Source organism: Dasypus novemcinctus, chromosome 3 (genome assembly GCF_030445035.2).
Source record: "Dasypus novemcinctus isolate mDasNov1 chromosome 3, mDasNov1.1.hap2, whole genome shotgun sequence".
Lineage (NCBI taxonomy): Eukaryota > Metazoa > Chordata > Mammalia > Cingulata > Dasypodidae > Dasypus > Dasypus novemcinctus.
Window position 1 is genome coordinate 158,078,429 of NC_080675.1, and position 22,141 is coordinate 158,100,569.

Consider the following 22,141-nt stretch of genomic DNA (forward strand, 5'->3'; position numbering starts at 1 on the left):
CTGTGAGGATTTACAATGTCTGGTGATTACCTCTGAAGCACCATTGAGGAGAAAATTTTAAGACAAAAGTATTTTGAACTAAATGATAATGAATACATAACATATCAAAATTTGTGGAATGCAGCTAGAGCATGCTTGAAGGAGATTTACAGCTTTAAATATCTATATTGAAAAAAAGGTTAAAATCAATTATCTAAGTTTCTACAGTAAGAAACTCAAAAATGAAGAGTAAATTAAACACAAAGTAAAATGAAAGGAAATAAAGATTTAAATATCTATATTGAAAAAAGGTCAAAATCAATGATTTGTTTCTACAGTAAAGAACTGAAAAATGAAGAGTAAATTAAACAAAAAGTAATTAAAATGAAAGAAAATAAAGAGGAGCCCCTAAGTCAATGAAACAGAAAAGGTAAACAATAGAGAAAACCAACAAAGCCAAAATCTGGTTCTTAAAATAAAATTGATAAAAACCCTATAAGTGTAATCAAGGAAAAAAGAGACAAAACACAAATTACCTAAAATAGGTATAAAATGAAAATATCATTAGAGTCTGCAGATAGTAAAAAGATGACAAGGAAATATTACAATAAGCTTTATCCCAATAATTTGACAATTTGAGTAAAATAATTACTTGAAAAATGCAACTTACCAAAACTGAATGTTGTTGAAAGAGGCAATCTGTATATTCCCATAAGCATGATATAAATTGAATTCTTATAATAATCTCCTTAGATGCCACAAAATATTTGATAAATTACAACACCCATTCATGATTAAAAAAAAAAAAAAACACCTCTAAGAAAACTAGGAATAGAAAGAAACTTTAACCTGATAAAGGGCATCTCTATAAAATCTAAGGCTAACATCAAACTTCATGGTGAAAGATGGAATGCTTTTCACCAAAGATCAAAGGTAAGATGTCTACTCTCATCATTTCCAATCAATATTCTCCTGGAGGTATCAGGCAATGCAAAAAAGGCAAGAGAAAGAAACCAAAGGGATTCTGATTTGAGTGGAAGAATCAAAAATAATTTCATTGACTCATGACGTAATTATGTAAAAGATCCTAAGGAATCTACAAAAAATCTTTCCAAACTAACTAGGGAATTTTGCAAGACTGCATGATATAAGGTTAATATGTATCAATTGCATTCCTATATATTAGCAACAAATAATTGGAAAAGAAAAGATTTTTAAATACCATTTACAGTAGCATAAAAATATAAAAATACTTATACATTTAGTGAAAGAATTGTAAGACCTCTATACTGAAAACTACAAAACACTGCTGAGAGAAATTAAAGAAGATATAAACAGAGAGATAAATAATGTTCCTGGATTGAAATATTCAATATTATTAAGGTATTCATTCTCCCTAAACTGATCTATATAGTCACTGTATTAGCAATCAAAATCTCAGCTGATTTTAAAATTTATAGGCAAATGCAAAAGACCTATGATAGTCAAAGTAATCTAGAAGAAGCACATAATTAGAAGACTGACACTGCCTAGTGTCAAGACTTATTATAAAGTTACTGGAATCAAGGCAGGTAATCAAGGTATTGGTATAAAGATACATATATATCAGTTTAACTGAAGGGCAATTCAGATATGGTCATTTGATTTTTGAAAAATATGCTAATGTAATTCAAAGGGAAAAGAAAAGTCTTCAATAAATTTTGCTGTAATAACTAAGTATCTTTATGAAAAAAGCTAAAACTATAAAACTTCTGTAAGAAAACATAGCAGAACATCTTCATGACCTTGGGGTATGGAAATATATCTTAGAACACAAAAGCATGAACCATAAAATTAAAATTGATAAATATGACTTGATCTTCTGCTTTTAAATGACACCCTTATGAGAATGAAAAGGCAAGCATCTCTTTTAATTTGTTCCTTAACTCAAGAAATTACATAAAAACTTTCAGTTATTAGATACTTTACATTACCTCTAATTTTTAAAAAGTTAGTTGACTAGAACCCCAGTTAAGATGATTTGCTACACCAGGCCGTATACATATGTATCAATCACAACTGAAATGAGCCTCACACACAAAATGATCTTCAATGTCAAGTGCATTTTTTGAGATCAGCTCACTAAATTTATTCTCCCTATTTTTAAAAAATGGTGATTATGTAAATGTAAATCTTTCATGGAGTTTAACCACTGTGTTTCTAAAAATAAAGGTTCTAAGCAAAAGAATCCAACTCCGTAAAGACCCCTTAGGAAACTCAAGGGAGTAGGGTGGTAACCCGGAGGTGCCAGATTTTTGCTATAAAGACAATCCCAAACCTGTGTACATATTTGCTTTTGGGAGAATACCTAATAACACAATGTATCTGCTTGTTGCATTAATGATTTGAGTAGTTACAAGTATACCAACAAGTCTGCTCCTTTAAGAATGGGTTTTGTTGGTTAAGCCCTTTAAAATTTTAGAACTGTGGCACCAGAGACATGGTAGTTACAGGGGAGAAACTTTAAGCTAAGCAATAAACTCTTCAGTTCAGAAAAAGATTCTGATAAATTCTACAAAGAACATTAGATGTGACATTTGTGGTTTTAGAATCTTTGAGCATATTTATAGGCAGGGCAGAATAAAGAGCATTTCACCTTGTTTTTAAAATACAGAAATATCACTAGTCCTTAAATAAAACAAATCACAATGCTGTTGGCACATATTGGAGCCCACAAAAATCATAAGAAATGTGGGATTTTCTTTGCAAACGTGTTGCCTTATTAAAAACAAAAAGCATATCCTTGACTCATACAGAGACTCGAGCCAGAAGAAAAATAATATTTAGGAGACCCAGCTGATTAGATGAAATCTCCAGCCTGTGCACATATTTACTTTGGGAGACTCAACTACTAACATATTGTATCTGCTTGCTATATTTATGTTAATAACAACTGTCTCTCATGGGAAGATTCTGTGTGCAGAAGCAAAGGCTATAACATTACATACTTGCTTCTCCATTTGACTAATCCATGCCCCAGACTTTGGGAGTGAGATATATATGGGAAAAGAAGTGTCAGGTAGATGAGTCATAGCTGAATACCCTGTATGTAGTAAAGAGCATTACATGTAGCAGATGGTTAAAACCTAATTGCTAAATGATACAATGCGGAAGAAACAAGAATAATTTACCTACATTTTTTGAAGAATATTATACTTGTGGAAAATATTATGTCACCCTAAAAGAGTACTAAAGAATAGGCTTCTGCTGACAGAAAACAAAAAATCCCAAACACAAGGATGCAAATAATGTGTTACTGATACTAACTGGTTTCAAAGAAGAAAGTAATAGCCACAGAAATCATGGGTAAGAAAATATTTCAAAAATGATTAAACCAGAAAAGAATTAGATAGAACAGACTATTAAAAAAAACAAAAAACCACTATTAATGAGTGGGAGAAGTATGGTATTTGGCTGTTCTGAAAGAGAAAGGGAAGCCCTTTGTACAAAGACAGTAACTGCATCCCTTCTAACAAATGGTCTCTATTCCAAGGCACAATGATAACCAGACTTCAGGCTTGTCTAGGTAATCACACTAGCCTGAAGACCAAGGAGAATCCTCAACTAAGCTACATAGATGCCAGCTTGCAAGCTGCCTAACTCAGCCATGGAATCACCGCCTACCATGGCACCCAGCTGGTCGCAGATGCTCAATGCATGCTTGATGACTGACTGGAGAAATTAATAAATGAGTGGATGAATTCTTCTGAGCAATTTGAAATTAACTGAAGAGTTTTTTTTGGTTCGGTTTGTTTTTTACAAGAAACCACTAGCCTGCCAATGTTTTCATGATTAAAAATATTTTCAGTGGAGCAGGTGTAACTCAGTGGTTGAGTGTGTGCTTTGCATATACAAGATCCCAGGTTCATTCCCCAGTACCTCCTAAAAAAATAATAAAAAAATAAAAATAACAAAATACATATATTTCAAATTGCTAACGCAATACTAGTTTATCACAAATATTCAACAACACTACTCCAAGGAAACCACTGCTATCGTAATGTGTGAGTCCTTCAAGACTTTTTCTACATATACACTTGTTTAAATATATGTGTATATAAATGTGTGTGTACATAATGTATGTATACAGATACCTTGTACATGTTTAAGCATTATACATGCTCACATATATTCACATTCATATATGTTCGACAAAAATTGGACCATACTATATGTACTTTTATGTAACTTGTTTGAAAACATTTTTAATTAAATTTTAACAATTTTGCTCTAAGAAATTTTCCTTTTATTTTTAAACCTGTATTACACTTTAGGTAAGGGATTTTTAAAAATATATTTTTTTCCAAATTATTTTTTGTGGATTTGTAAAAAAAATAAATAACATGCTCACTGAAAATATTCAAATGATTCTGTACTATACAGAACTGAAAATTAAAGTCCCTTGACTCTACCCCCATAATACCATGTTCCCCCCTCCTAAAGTAACCATAGGTAAGATTTGAACCTACATCTTTCTGGATTTCTTAGGACACACGCTAAAATCATGCAGATATAGATTTCAAAAGCACCTTGTTCAGAAGATTAGAGATAATCTCAATTTTGTATTTATGAGTATTGTATTAAAATTTCTTCGTGGTGTATAGTGAACACTCACAGTGTCCCTACCCCCAGAAGATGGCTCCCTCATCTGTTTTGCTCATTGTTTTTGCTTGTTGCTCTCTTATTTTTTTCTTTATGAGGTACTGGGAACTGAACCTGGGACCTCCTATGTGGGAGGCAGGTGCATAACTGTTTGAGCCACATCCACTCCTCACAGTAGTTTTAAAATGCAGATTTAGAGCCAGACTGCTTGGGGTCAAATCCCAACTCCTCAAGACCTTGGTCCAGATTTTAATCTTCCTGTGCTTCAGTACCCACTAAAAAATGGGTATAGTATGGGTTGAACTACATAGACACACTGAGGTATATGATTCAACCTAATAACAGTACCTACATTCTAGGATTAAGAGAAGATATATGAATAAACATATTGTATGGTGCTTAAACAGGACTTGGCACATCATAAACTCTATAAGTATTAGCTGTTATTATTTTATTGAAGATACAAATTAAAAGGCTGGTATTTCTAAAATAACCAATTACCACATCTGAAAAATAATTTTAAGGTACAGATTCACTCCATGAAATCAAATTCAACAGCATTTATGGAGGCACAACTACTTGCCATGACTTTTTTAGTGCTTCTACATTCATTCTCTTATTTAATTTTGTAGTAACTGGGTGAGTTTGAAATTATTACCCCCATTTTAAAACAAAAACCTGAAGCCAGAGAAGCACCGTGACCTGCCCAAAGTACAAGAACAGCAAGTTCAGCTTCCAGGCTGGGTCTCCTGACCTCTAAGACTGGTGTTTTCTTTCCTTTCCACCTCAAGGCCTCACCACACAAAAGCAGATGTCACCATGTCCAAATCGAAGTGCACCCTGTAGTACATATCATGGCCAAAAATGACCATGCATTTTGGGAAGAACCATTTGTAGTTCCTGTCTCAAAATTCCCTGGTCATGAAAGGCCTTCTGAATGCTTCTGAAAAAATGTTGGGTAGCCTGAATTCCTATCGGGAAATTGAGAACTTGTGAAAACCAGAAATGCTTGGGAAAAGATAGACACATATTAGTTTACTAATAAACAACTCTCTAAGTAGATGTTCTTCATTTTCTTAAATGAATAATAAATTCTGTTAAATTTCCTAGCCATTCTACTGTCCTATGTGTATTTGAAGATCTGGAACTTTATTGTTTATTCAAAATATTGTAATTTGTCATAATTTTATTTCAGTCTGTTAAATTTAGGTTGAACTAACACTTCTATAGAATTCAATATTTTGGAAGAATATTCAATATGTTCTCTTTTAAAAATAATGCCAGATGGCCACAAGTGATTGACTGATAAATATATTATTTTATGACAAGCTATGCACACAGAACTATTTTAGAAAACTTAAAAAATAATATTACTGAAATTTTTTAGCTTATGACATTAAAAATATTGATTTCACTTTCACTGGAGTCAAGTATTTGTTTTTTCAGTTACAAAAAAAAGTATTTTAAAGACTATGGTAGAAAGTGAAGTCAATGCTTTTAGTACAATCTCCATGGCAACATGGGAAGTAGTCTGGCCTGGTGCACCAAATGAAAGCCACAAACTCTTGATTTCAGACCCTAGCATTAACTCACCACAGAAAGCCAAGTTTATATCTTGGCATTTCATTTCTGCTATAAACACAGGCACTTCTGGCTTTGCTCATCAAAAGGGCACTGCCTAAGTTCTACATACCTGGCATACTCAGCTTATTAAATTAATACTATTATATTTATGTTCTGAGACAATATAAGATTATTCACACTGACTTTCCAGGTTGTAGCTAGGAAAGTAACTGGAAAATGCAAAGACTGACTAAATGCCCCAAATTTCATTTACAGTAACAAAAATGACTTCATCTGAAATATCTATTACTTTTCTCACAAATGAATTACCATGATCAACAGCAAATTTAATTTAATTTAATTTAAATGCAATTTCACAAAATTTGGTTATCTGATTGCCTAGGATTAGAAATAACAAATTAGAAAGGCTTGGAGGAAAGCTTCAATAGGCACACATAGTAAAACAGGAAACATTAAAAATATGGTAAGCTGAAACAGGAACTGAAAGTATAACAAAATGGGATTACTCAAAAAAGATTGGGGAGGTCAAGGTAGAGAAGATGAAAAAGACTCAGATGGGATCTCTTTTCACAAGCCTTTCATGCTACTTTACTGGAATTGTAGTTGGTGCTGGGGCTTAAGATATATCTAGGGGATCTGAATCCCTGGACTGACAATATGATAGCCAGGCCCTGACCTCAACAGACTACAGCTCCTACACTCTGATTTATTGGACTTATTCCACTCAGCTAACATGGAGTTGAAGAATGTCAACCACCACACCATGGAGCCTAGAGTGCCTACAACTGAAAGCAGGAGGATTGCATCCAATTGCCATGTGGAATCTAAACCCCCTCTTGATATAGATGTGGAATGGACACAACCAAGCCAAGGTCCACAGGAAGGAGGAATACAGTAAGGATCAGAGTGGACTTAATGATATTCTATTCATGAACTATTGTGGTTAATAATCGGGAAAATGTGGCACTGATGTAGAAAAAGTGGCCATGGTGGCTGCTGGGTGCAGGGAAGGGGAGGAAGAGAAGAGATGTGGAGGCATTCTTGGGACTTGGAGTTGTGCTGGGTGGTGCCCCAGGGACAATTGCCAGATGTTGTATGTCCTCCCATGGCCCACTGGATGGAACGTGGGAAAGTGTGGGCTGTGGTGTGGAACACGGGACATGGGGTGCAGTGATGCCCGGAGATGTACTCACCAGATGCAATGGATGTGACATGATGATGGTGGAGAGTGTTATTGTGGGGGGAGTGGTGGGGTGGGGGCAAATGGGGACCTCATATATTTTTTTTAATGTAATATCTTTTAAAAAAATGAATAAATTGAGTAGAATTTGAAAGAAAAAAAAAGAAGATGGAAAAGGTGACTACCATCTGTTGAACACCTATGATGTGCCAGGTGTTTGACTTCCTTGCATGGATTAAGAAACCAGGGAAGGAAAGAAAATTGTAGAAATATTTCTGTAAAAACGGTAAGACTTGAAATGATCCTTGACATTGAAGAGGAGTAATAAGGTTCAGTTACCTGAAAAATTTACTCATTCATAGTACTATATTCAGTGGATAAGAAGTACAATTGTACTTTTTTTCACTTTTAAAAATTAAACATTGCAAACCTGGAAAAACCTGAATTTAGAAAATGTATAAGTTAAAATTGTGCTAATGGGAGATTTTTCATTTTATGTCCTATTTCTAATTGTCTGGTATTCTTTTTTTAAAACTACCAATATGGGGGTTTTACTTAGTGAACATTCATAGCAAATTCAAAGTGTTGTGCCAAGAAATAGAGAGTATCAAACAAATGCCATTTGGAAGGGTTAGAAATTCAAAACAGAAACACACACACCAACAGACTGTTCAGCCTCACACTCTTTCAGTTAGCAACGCCAATTAAACAGAAGGGTTGAGCTTGTCCCATTATATAACAAGTATTTTTTTTCCTTCTTTTTTTTTTGGCTTTGCTCATTGCCCAAAGACTATTGTGAATAAGGGAAGAGCAATGTAAAAACTCCACAAAGACTGAGCTACTTTAAATAACATATACAAGAGAATTGTTCTGTATTTGACCAAAAAAATTCACTAATAAATGGAAGCCCAGTTTTTTTGTGATGTTGAAAATGGGAATTTGTTTCATTCAAGATGATCCAGCTCAGGAAACACATGATGGCCATTTAGAGCTGCTGAGTTAGCCATACTTCCACGCATGCTTCCACCCTACTGCCCAGGCAGAAACCCTGGTGCCCACTCAGGACTGATTACCCCTGGTGCAGCCCCGCCATTGGCGTCTCTCTCAAGGGAAAGAGCTTGGGGTAGACAATCGTAAACATGGGCTCACTACACCGGTGACAGTGCCCCAGAGGGCAGTGCAGCAGCTCCAGGAGACTTCTGGGTAGTGAGATTGGAGACAGAAAGTTCAAATCTGGAAGATAAGAGAAAATCAGGCTCATGAATCAGAAACCAGGTTTCCACAAACTAGACTTCTTAACATATTTCTCTTTGTTACCAAGTAAGTTCAAGTTAGTTAAAAGTTACTGTGAGTTGAAAATTCGTATCTGATAGGTACTGAATAAAAATCTAACATTACTTGGAAATGAAAGACGGCTTTTAAATTTTTGATACAAAAAGAAAGCCTAAATCTGTTCTTTGAAAAGCAACCAGAAGCTGTCCTGAGGGAAAGGCAAGGAAAGAATAAGATCAAATATTCTTTAAGAACAAAGATTTTTAAAAAGGCATCAATTTACCCAGAGAGGGTTTTGAAAACTTCTACAGGAGACAGAGAATTTGAAAAAAGGATTTGGACTGAACACAAAAATTGCCTTTCATTAAGTTCTTCACTAAATCTATTGAGCATTTTGTATTAGTCAAACATCAACCAGCTAAGTCATATTTATTTAAAAGAATGAAAAGCGGGAAACACTGAAGGGAAAACAAAGATGAAAAATAATGAAACCCAGCCTTTGCCTGGTCTCACTCTCATGAGCTATCATTAATCAAAATAGGGCGATTCCTTCCCAGCTTTAGTCCAAGCTACACGAAAGAGAAGTTTAAAGCAAACCATCCCATTGGCCCAGCCCATATTGAGCACGAATGTACCATGAGTTAATGTTGCTGATAAACATCCAGTAGAGACAAACTGGTCAAAAGAAGGTAAAACCTAGAAACTCAGTTCACCTTTGGAAGGAAATTTGAACTATCTTCTTATCTTTTGTATCTGTTTGGATTCATCAATAATCATTTAGCAAATGTAATTTATTCATAGATGATTATAATTTTTGGTTTAGTTTTAAAAAACAACTTAATAAGTTTGTACTAGACATTCCTGTAAGGTTAGATGTCTTCGTACCTTTTTTTATTTTTAAAGCAAAGACAGGAAAAAATAGTTTTAGAAATACTTGAAATGTATTTTTCTTATTAATATAGCCTGGTATTTTCTTAAGGCATCTCAGATATCCACCCCACATCACAGCACCTATGAAATCTACATCCTGCTGAAGCCTTTCCAAAGCAAGAGCCGTCATGCTGCGGCAATGCTGCCAGAGGCTTCTGATATTTCTTTTTCTTGCTGTATATAAATTTCTCACATGTGAGGAGGCTGCAAGGCAAAAACTTGCTTTGCAGGAAGAGGTATCCAACTTTACGTTAACGATAACATCTTTCCAAATTTTCTTTCTACTGTAGAAAGCCTTTATCCAGACTTTTCACTTTAACCAAATGCAAGTTTCTAAACGCCAATTTCTGCATTTAAACCACAGAGTTTAACTTTTTTAACCACTGTCCTTTGTTGCAGAAGACCATATTTTAATAAATGCTTCTCTGTGTCTATAGGGGATCCTAAAGGGGTAAGTGTGGGTAAAATATTAAAACTTTTTCTTCTACAAGGAAGTCCATGTACCTTTTAGAAACCTGTGATAGGTGTGATACAGGCTCCGCATAGCTAGCTCTTGCAGAGGCAGGACATGGTCATTCTCTGTCCCTATGGACTTCACCTCTGCTGGGAGGAAAACAGTGAGCTGCCCTGATGAAAAGGAAAGCAGCTTCACCTCTGAAACTTGAATGGGAGCACCACAGCTGCAGAAAGAAATAGCCACAATAGCATTAGTCATAAGGAAAAGACTACACATGCCAATAAAAATGTGTTAAAGTATACATTTGAAAACTCAAGAGACTTCGCTGAATGGTAAGAATTTGTTTAAAGCAAACAGATGTCATCTATGGTTCTTTAATAAAACTTGGCTCATCAGGTGGAACCTGGCTAAATAATTGCCAAGGTCCAGTCACTTCAACCAAGGACAAACTTTGAAAGAACTTTCCTTCAGAAGATCTACACAATTTGCTTTTCTAAGTTCTATTTTTCTTCATTTTATTACCCTAAGTTTATGTTTATTGAAATTTTCAAAATTAAAAGGAAAAAGGTCTCAGAGGTATAGAATTTTGATTTAATGGAAACCTTACATATAAAAATTTTAACATACAAAACAAATAGATTTTTAACGGTAGAAGATAACATTAGTAGATCCTGGTATGGATTGAACTGTGTGTCTCCTCAAAAGATATGCTCAATTTCTAATTCATAGTACCTCAGAATGTGACCTTATTTGGAAATAAGGTTCTTACCGATGCAGTTAGGCAAGTGGTCATATTGGAGCAGAATAGGGCCTTAATCCGATATGGCTGGTATCCTCATAAGAAGAGGAAATTTGGACAAAAACAGACTGAGACAGAGAACACCATGGACTGCTGACTGGCCATGGCCTGAAGCCAGGAGAGAAGCAGGGAACAGTTTGTTCCCTAGAGACTTCAGAGGGAGCGTGGCCCTGCAGACACCTTGAATTCATTCAGACTTCTATCCTCCAAAACAGAAACAATGAATTTCCATTGTTTTAAGGTACCCAGTGTGTGGTACTTTGTTATGGAAGCCCTGGGAAATAAGACTGCATCCCACCATAACTAGTGAGGAAAATACTCTTGGCAAAGCCTACTGAATGAGCCAATCACTTCCTATGCCCTCTAGTCTCTCATAATCAGAGGGCTGCCCAGGTTCCTTCAACTGAAGGATCCTTAAAACTCAGGGGTCCCAGTTCATTCTACCTCCTGTCTGAGACTATCTGATTACCCAAATGACTCAACGTTTTTCTTTGCCAACGGCAACTATGTGCCAAGAAACACAACATTACATATGATCCCAAACCTCAGCCAGTAACAGGCAATGAAGGAAAAGGGTCCAGGACTGGAAGGTTCATTTGCTCTTTAGAATCACTTGTTCCTTCCTTCCCTCCTTCAGAAAACACTCCCAGAGCACCTATTATATGTCAGTCAAGACACGTTTGGAGAATAATTACTATGCAGTTATAATTTGGGGGCAGAGAAGACAGGTGATTAACTCTGTAGAGGGAATCAGGGAGGATTTTACGGAGGGGTCATTATCTGAACAGGAATGAAAGGAGGGAGAACACCCAAGCAGAGGGAAGAGCTGGTGCGGCAGTGTGGAACCTGGAAGACCAGGGCACGGTCTGTGGTTTTGAGGTGGGGTTGGGGCTGGAGAAGAGGAGACAGCCTTACAACAGTAGGAGGAAGAGGCTGGAAAGATTAGCTGAAGTTTGACGGTTTTAATTCATGGGGAAGATTGTTAGTTGGTTTTTACAAAACCATCTGGCCACAATATGGCAGATGGGGAAGAGACTGGTAGCAAAGAGGTAGAGAAAACCACAAAGATAGAAGGAAATAGATTAAGAAAGTGGAAGGTGTCAGGGTCTTGAAATTGAGGGCTTGAGATAAGTAGAAGAGGTGTGGGAGAGTTATAATGGATAAGAAGCCACTGGCTTTCCCTGTGTGTTCTTAAAGCAAATAATTCACACTTTTATGCGATTGATAACTTGGGGGGGTTGTTTTAAATAGAAATGTCATCACATTTCAGAAGCAGGAAAGTGAGTCATATGTGAGGTGGGTTTGACAAATTTCACTTGACTTCTTTTTCACATAGAGCTATTTTTATTGATTTGATCACAGGAGTTCTGGTTTTTAGCCAGGAGTGTCTCTGAGGGGGGGAAAAAGGGTTAAAAAGAATCTAATTGTAAATTTAAATCACAAAAATACTACATGATCATTATTACAAGCCAAACAATACAGAAAATGGGAAAAAAAAGTGAACAGTCTCTCCTAATCCTTTTGACCCCCCTCACCACCTTCACTAATTAATCACAATTATCAATTTGGTATTTACTCTTCTGCTCTTTTTCTCTACACTCAGGCAAAAAATATAAAGAGATAGGTCCCTTCTCCCCACCCATTTTTTGTTTTTTTTTAAAAATAGGATTGCAAATTCTATAATATGCTCTTGTTCATGTAATCCCTTAAAAGGCCAATTAAGATAGATTTAGAGTTCTTTATAATAGCTGTCTAATATTCCCTAGTAAAGATGAACCATAATTTAATTATTTACATAATTTACTTTGCATATGATGGAAAAAGCCCAAATGTCTATCAATTAATGCATTTCTGATTATAGGCAGGACAGCTGAATATTGTTAGGTGGAAATATATATATATGCATGTCTGTTATTATTTTTATTTGGAGAGTAAGTATGGTTTAAGGTGATGTGTATGGCTGCCAAGTTGTCAAGGGATGGACTGTGATGGTTAGGCTAATGTGTCAACTCAGCCAGGTACCTGTGTCCATTTGTTTGGTCAAGCAAGCACTGGGCTAATTGTAATACAAGGACATTTACGGACTTTAGTTATCAGTAAGCTTTTTGCATAAATGGCGGATTACATCTACAATCAACTAAGAGACAGCCATCTAGCAACAAGTTATATTTTATCCAATCGGTTGAATGCCTTAAAAGAAGTGATTTCAGCATTCACAGAGAATTTTCCAGCTTGACAGCAAACGTCTCCTGGGAAGTCATCAAGGACCTTCATCAGAGCCCCTGGTTTACAGCCTGCCTGTGGAATTTCAACTTGTACATCCCCACTGTCACATGAGAGAACTTTACAAAATCTAATACTATTTACAGGTATCTCCTATTGATTCTGTTTTTCTAGAGAACCCTAATACAGCTTAGTATATGATATGAAATAAAACATTTTTTTTTCTTTCAAATGGACATTATTAAATAAAAACTATCACCTATCTCTGAATTGAAATGCTCTCTTCATTGTATCAGATTCCCAAATACCCTTGCATTAGTTTCTGGAGTCATTGATTTGTTCCAGTGATGTACTTGTCTAATCCTGTGTCAATCCTACATTGTTTAAATTACAATAGCTTTATAGAAGCTATTCTTCTACCTATTATGGTAAGTCTGCCCTAACTATTCTTGTTCAATTTATTTCTTGAAATTCTCAGTTGTTTATCATTCCATTTGAACTTTATATTAATTTTGTCTAGATTCCCCAAAACCACTTTCTTGGGATTCTGCTTAGATTTATATTGATTTATACATTAATTTGGATAAGCCTGGTGATTTGATATTAAATTTTCTCATTCAAATATGATATCTTTGCATTGGTCTGCTCTTGTTTTACATCCTTTAAAAAACATTTCAGTGTTCTTCATATAAATTCAGTACCTTCCTTGTGAAATTTATTCCAGAGTATTTTACTTTGTGATACTATTATGAATGGGATTTTTCACCCATATTTTGACTTCTGATTAGTTAATAAAGGCATAAAGAAAAGCTGCTGATCTGTATACATTTATATTTAGTCATCATACTAAATTTTTTTAATGATTCTGAAAGTTATTTTGGGGGGGAATAGAAGTTCTTGGATTTTTCTAGGTATTCAATCCTATCATCTGTAAATAAAGATCTTTTTGTTTCTTCTTTGCCAATATTTATAATATCTATCCCATGTTTTCATCTTATTGCATTAGACAAAACCTTCACGATAACACTGAATGATAGCTGAGATAGTGGGCCCTCATTTCTGTCCCATTCCTCATTTTAATGGCAATAGTTTGGGTACTTCATCATTTAATATATGGTTTGGTCTTGCTTTTTATAAATTATTTTATCAAGGATATTTTACTTAAAATTATTAGAAAATGCTGAAGAATTTGGTCAGATTTTTTAAACATACTGATACAATCATATTTTCCTTTAATATGCTGGGGTAATAAATTATGGATAGATATTTTTAAATTAAGTTTAAAATATTTAAAATACTGTTATTTTGAAATAATAGTAATCATATAGAAAAATACACAAATCATGACTATACAACTCAATGAATTTTCACAGGATGAACACACCAATGTAACCACCACACAGATCAAGAAAAAAAGAACCTCAGAAGACCACTTTGGGTTCCCCCATCAGAAAAAATCCATACCTCCTTCTCCCCAAAGAGAACCACTATTCTGAATCCTAACTATAGTTTGTTTTTGCCTTTTTGAACATTGTAAAATATTCTGTGTTTATTTCTTTTTTGAAGCAGGTTAGTAAGACAGGGAATCAATGAGAGTCCACAGGGACATCAGTAACCCCCAAGATGGCTGCTGGAAGACCCTCACCCCCAAGATTCTATATTGAGAACAAAGACTTTCTCTGGATGCAAGGAAAAGCCCTGGATGTTCCCTAGGAACTTTTATCATTGGGTCCTCACTGGGGAATTGATGGGTGGGGTGATCAATCAAAACAGCAAACAGCTGAAACCCCTTCCTGCCATTAGCAAAGGGATGGAATAATTAATAGTTTAAAAAGGAGACTACGAGGCCTGAGCTCCCGTGCTCTGCTCTCTTGCCTCTGGACACCTTCCTGCCCTCTGCACACTGCTCTTGCGATTTTTCCTCTGCCATGTGGTCAAGCAAGTAAACTTGGGGATTTATAACCTATAATGGGAAATTGTAGCTTGTAAATCAGCCCTCTTTATCCCTTTTCGCCCCCTTCCTCTCTACCTGGGACCCCTGCTCTGTTATTTTCTCCCATTTGTTCCCTCCCTACCTGAATAAATTACTGACCTAACTCACCCAGCATGCTCTTGAAATTCATTTCTGCAACATAGCCAAGAACCTAGATAAAATCCGGTAACACTTTTGCCAACATTATATTTGTAGGACTCATCCATTTTGTTGTATGTATTGTAGTTCATTCATTTTCATTGCTGTGTATTAATTGATAAACATTTGGGCTGTTTCCAGTGTGGGTTTATTATGGATTACGCTTCTATAAATATTTTTGTACATTATTTCGTACATAGGAGCATATCTTTCTGTTGCGTACATACTTAAGATTGGAACTGTGGGGTCACAGGGTATGGATATGTTCAACTTTAATAAGTAATTCAGAACTGTTTTTAAAATGTGGATGTAGTATTTATAGTCTCACCAATAGTTTATGACAATTGCTCTTACTCCAAATCCTGGCTAGCACTATTGTCAATCTTTATATTTATTTTGCTATAGTTTGTGTACAGTGAGATCTATTGAGATTTTAACATACATTTCCTTGATATTAAGAAGACTCAGCAACTTTAACTATGTTTGTTCTTTTGTGAAGTGTCCATAACTCTCTTGCCCATGGTTCAGTTAGGTTGTTCTTTTTTTTTTTTTTTTTTTAATTTTTTTATTTTTTATTGACTTTGTAATAATATTACATTAAAAATATATATGTGAGGTCCCATTCAACCCCACCCCCCCCCACCCCCCCTCTCCGCCCCCCCAACAACACTCGTTCCCATCATCATGACACATCCATTGGATTTGGTAAGTACATCTTTGGGCACCTCTGCACCTCATATACATTGGTTCACATCATGGCCCATACTCTCCTCTATTCCATCATGTAGGCCCTGTGAGGATTTACAATGTCCGGTGATTACCTCTGAAGCACCATCCAGGGCAGCTCCATGTCCCGAAGACGCCTCCACCTCTCATCTCTTCCTGCCTTTCCCCATACCCTTTGTCCATTATGTCCACTTTTCCCAATCCAATGCCACCTCTTCTATGTGGACACTGGATTGGTTGTGTCCATTGCACCTTTATGTCAAGAGGAGGCTCAGATTCCACCTGGATGCTGGATGCAATCCTCCCATTTTCAGTTGTAATCACTCTAGGCTCCATGGTGTGGTGGTTGTCCTTCTTCACCTCCATCTTAGCTGAGTGTGGTAAGTCCAATAAATCAGATTGTAGGTGCTGGAGTCTGTTGAGGCTCAGGATCTGGCTATCACATTGTCAGTCCAGAGATTCAAATCCCCTAAATATATCTTAAACCCCAACATTAACTGCACCTCCAGCACATTAGCATGAAAGTCTTATGAAGGGAGATCCCATCTGAGTCCAGATTCATCACACATAAACACCATTTCCAAAGAGGGGCCATCTGCCCTGGTAGTTAACCCCATCGGCCATGACCATAACTCCCATGGGTCTCTTTAGCCCTCAAAGGAACCAATATCTGGGGGTTGTATCTGCTTTATCTGTCTCTCTGACTCTGCTCAGTTGTGCATGAGGGCAAACCTTCTGCCAGCCTCCAGACTCTTTTTTAGAAACTCGTAGCCATATAAACTCATTTCTCCTTTCCATTTCCCCCTTACTTTAGGTCAAACAGCATTTTAAAGTCATGGTATTTTATGTAGACATGGATATTCTGCTGATCCGCATTGAACCTTCCGTATAAGGTCATTTTCCAGTTGCATCATCAGTTGGTAGTTGATAGTGGTCCCTCGTTGCCAGGGAGGCTCATCCCCGGGTGTCATGTCCCACGCTGGGGGTAAGGCATTGCATTTACATGCTGAGTTTGGCTTCGAGACTGGCCACATTTGAGTAACATGAAGGCTGACAGAAGGAAATTCCCAGGCACAAAGTTGCTCTAGGCCTTGTTATTATTTTGGGTTTATCAGCTCACAAGCATAGTCATTAGTATCAGGGGCTCACTGTTGAACCCTCACTCCCTCCCGGTCCCCACCACTGTACCTGGGAGACTGTCACTGCTCCCCTAGGGACCACGACAGAGCACCACTGGCCAGGAACCCAGTACCCCCCCTACTGTGGTTTTTAATTGTTGCCACTATGAGTATATCCAAACATTACCATGCACCCTGGACATATGTTCTGTACAGCTCCCTATCAGTCATATATCACCTGTCATTGGTATCCCATAGTTAGGTTGTTCTTGGTCATATTAATTTGTAGTTCTTTATATATTTTAGATATAAACACTTTGTCCAGTTATTAGTCAGGATTCTCCAACAGAATGGCCAGTATATATAGAAAGAGAGAAGTATATGTATGTGTATATATGTAAATGTATGCATACAGCACAAGCTTTATGCATATATGCAGATTTATGCACATATTGCAGATTTATGCATATGTACATATGTCTGCATGTATATGCATATGTATGCATACAGTATAAAATTTATCATAGGAAATGACACAGCCGTGGGGACTGGCACGTCACAATTCTGTAGGGCAAGTCACAAACTCAGAGCTCTGTTGAAGGTTTTAATAAACTCACCAGGAGAATGGTGGATGGCTGAAGTAGAGAAGTATATTCTTTCTGCCTGCTAAACTCATCAGCTCTCCTTTTAGGGGCCCCAACTGATTGAATGAGACTTCTCTCATTGCTATAGGCAATCTCCTTTGTTGATTGTAGATGTAATCATCCATAGACACAATCAACTGACTAGTGATTTAAATCCACGAAAATCCCTCATAGTAACAATCAGGCCAGTGCTTGCCTGACAGAACAATTGGACACCATAATCTAGCTAAGCTGACACATGAATTGAACCATCATAGTTAGTTATATGTTTTGCAAATATCCTAGTCTGTGGTTTAAATTTTCACTATTCAACTGATACCTTTAAGAATGAACAGAAATTCTTAATTTTAAAGGAGTTTAATTTTCCATTTTTATCTTCTATAGTTGATTTCTGTAACCTGTTGAGAAATCTTCCCTATCTTGGGATCAGAATATTCTTCTATGTTATTTTCTAAAACCTGTATTGTTTTACTTTTGACAATTAGATCTACCAATTAGATCTACAATCTACCTGGAAATTACTTTTGTGTATGATGTAAGGTATGGGCCAAGTAACACTTTAAGGAAAATTTATATTCTTAAATGCTTCTATTAAAGAAGATTAAAGGTTACATAAGTAAGGGAATAACTGAAAAGACGAGTCAATTAGTGGAAGAAGGTATGTGTAATATAAATTCCAACAAAGGACTGATAGCCAGAAAGGACTCTTAAATATCAAAAGGAAAACAACAAACTAATAAAAAAAATGAGCAGAAGAAATGAACAGGTACTTCGAAAAGAATATATTTAAATACCAAATAAAAACATTAATAGATTCTCAAATTCAATAGTTAACAAAGAAATGCAAGTTAAAACCGTATTACAATATACTACACACACGATGGAATGGCTAAAGTGAAAACTGACATTGTCAAATGTTAGTGAGGATGTGGAGCAATGAGAACAGTCATACACCTAGAAATTGCTACAACCATTTTAGAAAACGGTTTGGCAGTATCTACAAAAGCCGAATTTACAGCCTAGAAATTCTACTTCTTGGTATATACCCGAAAGAAATGTGAACGTGTTCAAAATGTTCAGAGCAGCTTACTTCAAAGTAGCACAAAAGTGAAAAATCCAAACATCCAACAACAGAAGAATGGATAAATTAAACTGGTATATTCAGAGTAGAATACTATAAAGCAACAAGAATGAGTAAACCACAATTACATGTAACAACATAGATGAGGCTCACAAATACAATGTGAAAGATAAAATATATGAAAAATGATTCTATTTATATAAAGTTCATAAACAAATGAAACTAGCCTATGGTGTTAGAAGTCCAGATGGTGGTTTTCATTGGTGTTGGTTTAATAACTGGAAGAGGGAACAAAGGGGCCTTCTTAAGTGCTGGGAACATTATGATTTTTTTTAACTAGATGCTGGACAGATTGGTGTGCTTGCTTTATGAAAAAGAGTTGAGCTGTATGCTTAGTGAAGTTTTCTTTATGTATCTTATACTATAATAAAAGTTTATTTAAGATAATGGCATCTTTATAATGTAATATTTAACAATATGTTGTTTATAAGAAACATGAGAAAACAAGATGACAATAAAGTTGACAATAAAGGCAATGGCAAGATTAGATAAAGCAAACCGAAAGAAATAGGACTGATAATATTCTGATAAGGAAGTTCATTCCCCCAAAAATATTATAACCATAAAGCTCATGGGGGAAAATATATAGAAATACAATAAAACCTTGAGTAAATGATAATGGGAGATCCATTATATTATTCAAAATTTGCACAGTCAAGTAGTTTAAACAAGAACACAGAGAATATGAATAATACAATTAAACATTTCTCAATATTTATGGTCATCCAGAAAATAGTTAATATTTAATATGGGCATTTAGGTAATCTAAATAGCTTTTTTTTTTTAAATTAAAAATTAAAAAAAAATTAATGTGGGCCAGATACTGTTTTGGTGCCTGGGGTTAACATACTTCGTGATAATCACTTTTAATGTTCAAAAATATCTGACTCACTTCTCATTCCTGGAACATGAATGACAATTCCAATCCCTGTTGGTGGTTAGGTATGGCCAAATGACTAGTGAGCATTAGTGTCACATGTTACAATCTGGGTCACAGCACCTAATTGCCACCCTTCAGTGCTACTTGTCCCTGCCACCTAGAAGTCCTTATGTTAAGATTGTGAAGCAATAAGATCAAATCAGCATGGGAAGTGGATTTGGCTCAACTGATAGAGCATCTGCTTACCATATGGAGGGTCCAGGGTTCAAACCCAGGGCCTCCTGACCTGTGTGGTGAGTTGGCCCGTGCACAGTGCTGACATGCCCAAGGAGTATCATGCCACACAGGGGTGTCCCCCACATAGGGGAGCCCCAAGCATAAGGAATGTACCCTGCAAGGAGAGCCGCCTCACACGAAAAAGTATAGCCCACCCAGAAGTGGCGCTGCACACACGGAGAGCTGACACAGCAAGATGATGCAACAAAAAGAGACACAGATTCCCGGGGTCGCTGACAAGAATACAAGTGGACACAGAAGAACACACAGTGAATGGACACAGAGAGCAGACAATGGTGGGGAGGGGGAAAGGGAGAGAAATAAATAAAAAATAAATCTTTAAAAAAAAATCAGCACGAATTGCTTAGTTGTCCATGGAAGACTGGTTTTCAGGACCTAGAATGTCTTCGCATGAGTGAAAAATACATATTGATATATGAACCCACATTGGTTGTTTGCTGCCACGACATCATCCTAGATCGACTAATGTAGTTTGAACAAAACTAATCATTTTCCTACCCTCACTGGGCTTATTCTAGTGAGAAGAGACAGACAATAAAAAAAATAAATTCATAATAAACAGAGTGTGTAGAGAGAAAGAGCTATATTATTTAGACTGCATAATCAGAAAAAGTTCTTTCTGAGCAGGTGACATTTAAACTGGAATCAGTGAGACTGGCATAAAGAGAGGAAGAGATGCACAGAAGGGGAACCCAGTCACAATCTGGTAGATACCATAAATTGAGGTCAAGGAACTTAAAAGTCCAAGGAAGCCAAGTCAGCTAGAGTTTGCAGGACGGGGTACCTCAGAAGAGAAAGATGCACAGAAAGAAACTCAGGAGATGTGCAGAGGGCCCCCTTCAAGTATTCAGATGAAGACTGATCAGTGCATGCATGTGAAGAAACTATCTGAAGCTAGAGAAACAGTCATCTGAAAGGATTAGATATAACAGTACCGAGAACTCACATAGGGTAGAGAATAATACCTCTTCTCACCAATCAGCCTGAAACGTCATAGCTCAAGGGGCACTGGGTAGAGGACACAGAAGGGTCTCATCTCTTAATGGGGAATAACCAGCACTAGACTGACCACCATTCATTTCCCACCTAACAAATCTAAAAGCTAGACCCAAGAAATCAAGCTGTTTCCAAGTAACTTAATTATCAATATCAGGAATGAGAAGAGACATCAATATAGATTCTACAGATATTAAAAAGGTAATAAGCAACTTTATGTCCTTATATCCTTAGAAGATACAAATTACCAAAACACACTCAAGAAATAGATAAGCTGCATAACCCTATATCTATTAAAGAAATTGAATATGCAGTTAAAACCCTTCCTAGAAAGAAAACTCCAGGCCCACATGGCTACAGTGTTATTAATACAATATACCAAACATTTAAAGAAGAAACAATGGCAATTCCATACAAACACTTCCAGAAAATTGAAAAGGAGTACTTCCATACTTTTAAAAATTATTTTATTATCTGTTTTAAAAAAAATACATAGATCACACAAAACGTTACATTAAAAAATATAAGAGGTTCCCATTTACCCCATTCCCCATACCCCTCACTCTTCCCATATCAACAACTTCTTTCATTAGTGTGGTACATTCATTGCATTTGATGAGTACATTTTGGAGCATTTCTACATAGCATGGATTATAATATATGTTGTAGTTTACATTCTCTCCCTGTCCTTTCAGTGAGTTATGGCAGGATATATAATGTCCTGCAGGTGTTCCTGCAATATCATTGAGGATAACTCCAAGTTCTGAAAATGCCCCAATATCACACACTTCTTTTTTCTCCTCTCCCTGTCTTCAGCAACTGTTGTGGCCACTGTCTCCACATCAGTGATATAATTCCATACTTATTCTATTAATATGAGGCTAGCCTTGTTCTCATACCAAAAACAAAGACTTTACAAGAAAAAAAGAACCTAAAACCACCAAGGCATTAACCTTTAGAAAATAAATGTGTTTCACCATATTAAAAACTATATAAAAGAAAAACTATATAATGTCAATAGATGCAGAAAAAACTTCTGATAAATTTCAACCTCATGAACAGACAGAAAAATCCTAAGCAAAATTTTAGCAAATCAAATTCATCAATACAGAAAGTCGCTAAGACCAAAGAAGTTTTATACTC

General features: G+C 36.1%; 1 protein-coding gene across 2 annotated transcripts in view; it reads right to left on the reverse strand.

Annotated features, from left to right (window-relative positions):
- Window positions 1-22,141, reverse strand: part of LRRC28 (leucine rich repeat containing 28) — a 213,246-nt gene that overhangs the window by 37,356 nt on the left and 153,749 nt on the right. For both annotated transcript variants that reach the window (XM_058294635.2, XM_058294636.2), the window contains exons 8-9: window positions 10,091-10,266; window positions 8,458-8,617 (exon numbers count right to left, since the gene is read on the reverse strand). In XM_058294635.2, coding sequence (XP_058150618.1) covers window positions 8,458-8,617; window positions 10,091-10,266 — 336 coding nt within the window. The remainder of the gene's footprint in view (window positions 1-8,457; window positions 8,618-10,090; window positions 10,267-22,141) is intronic.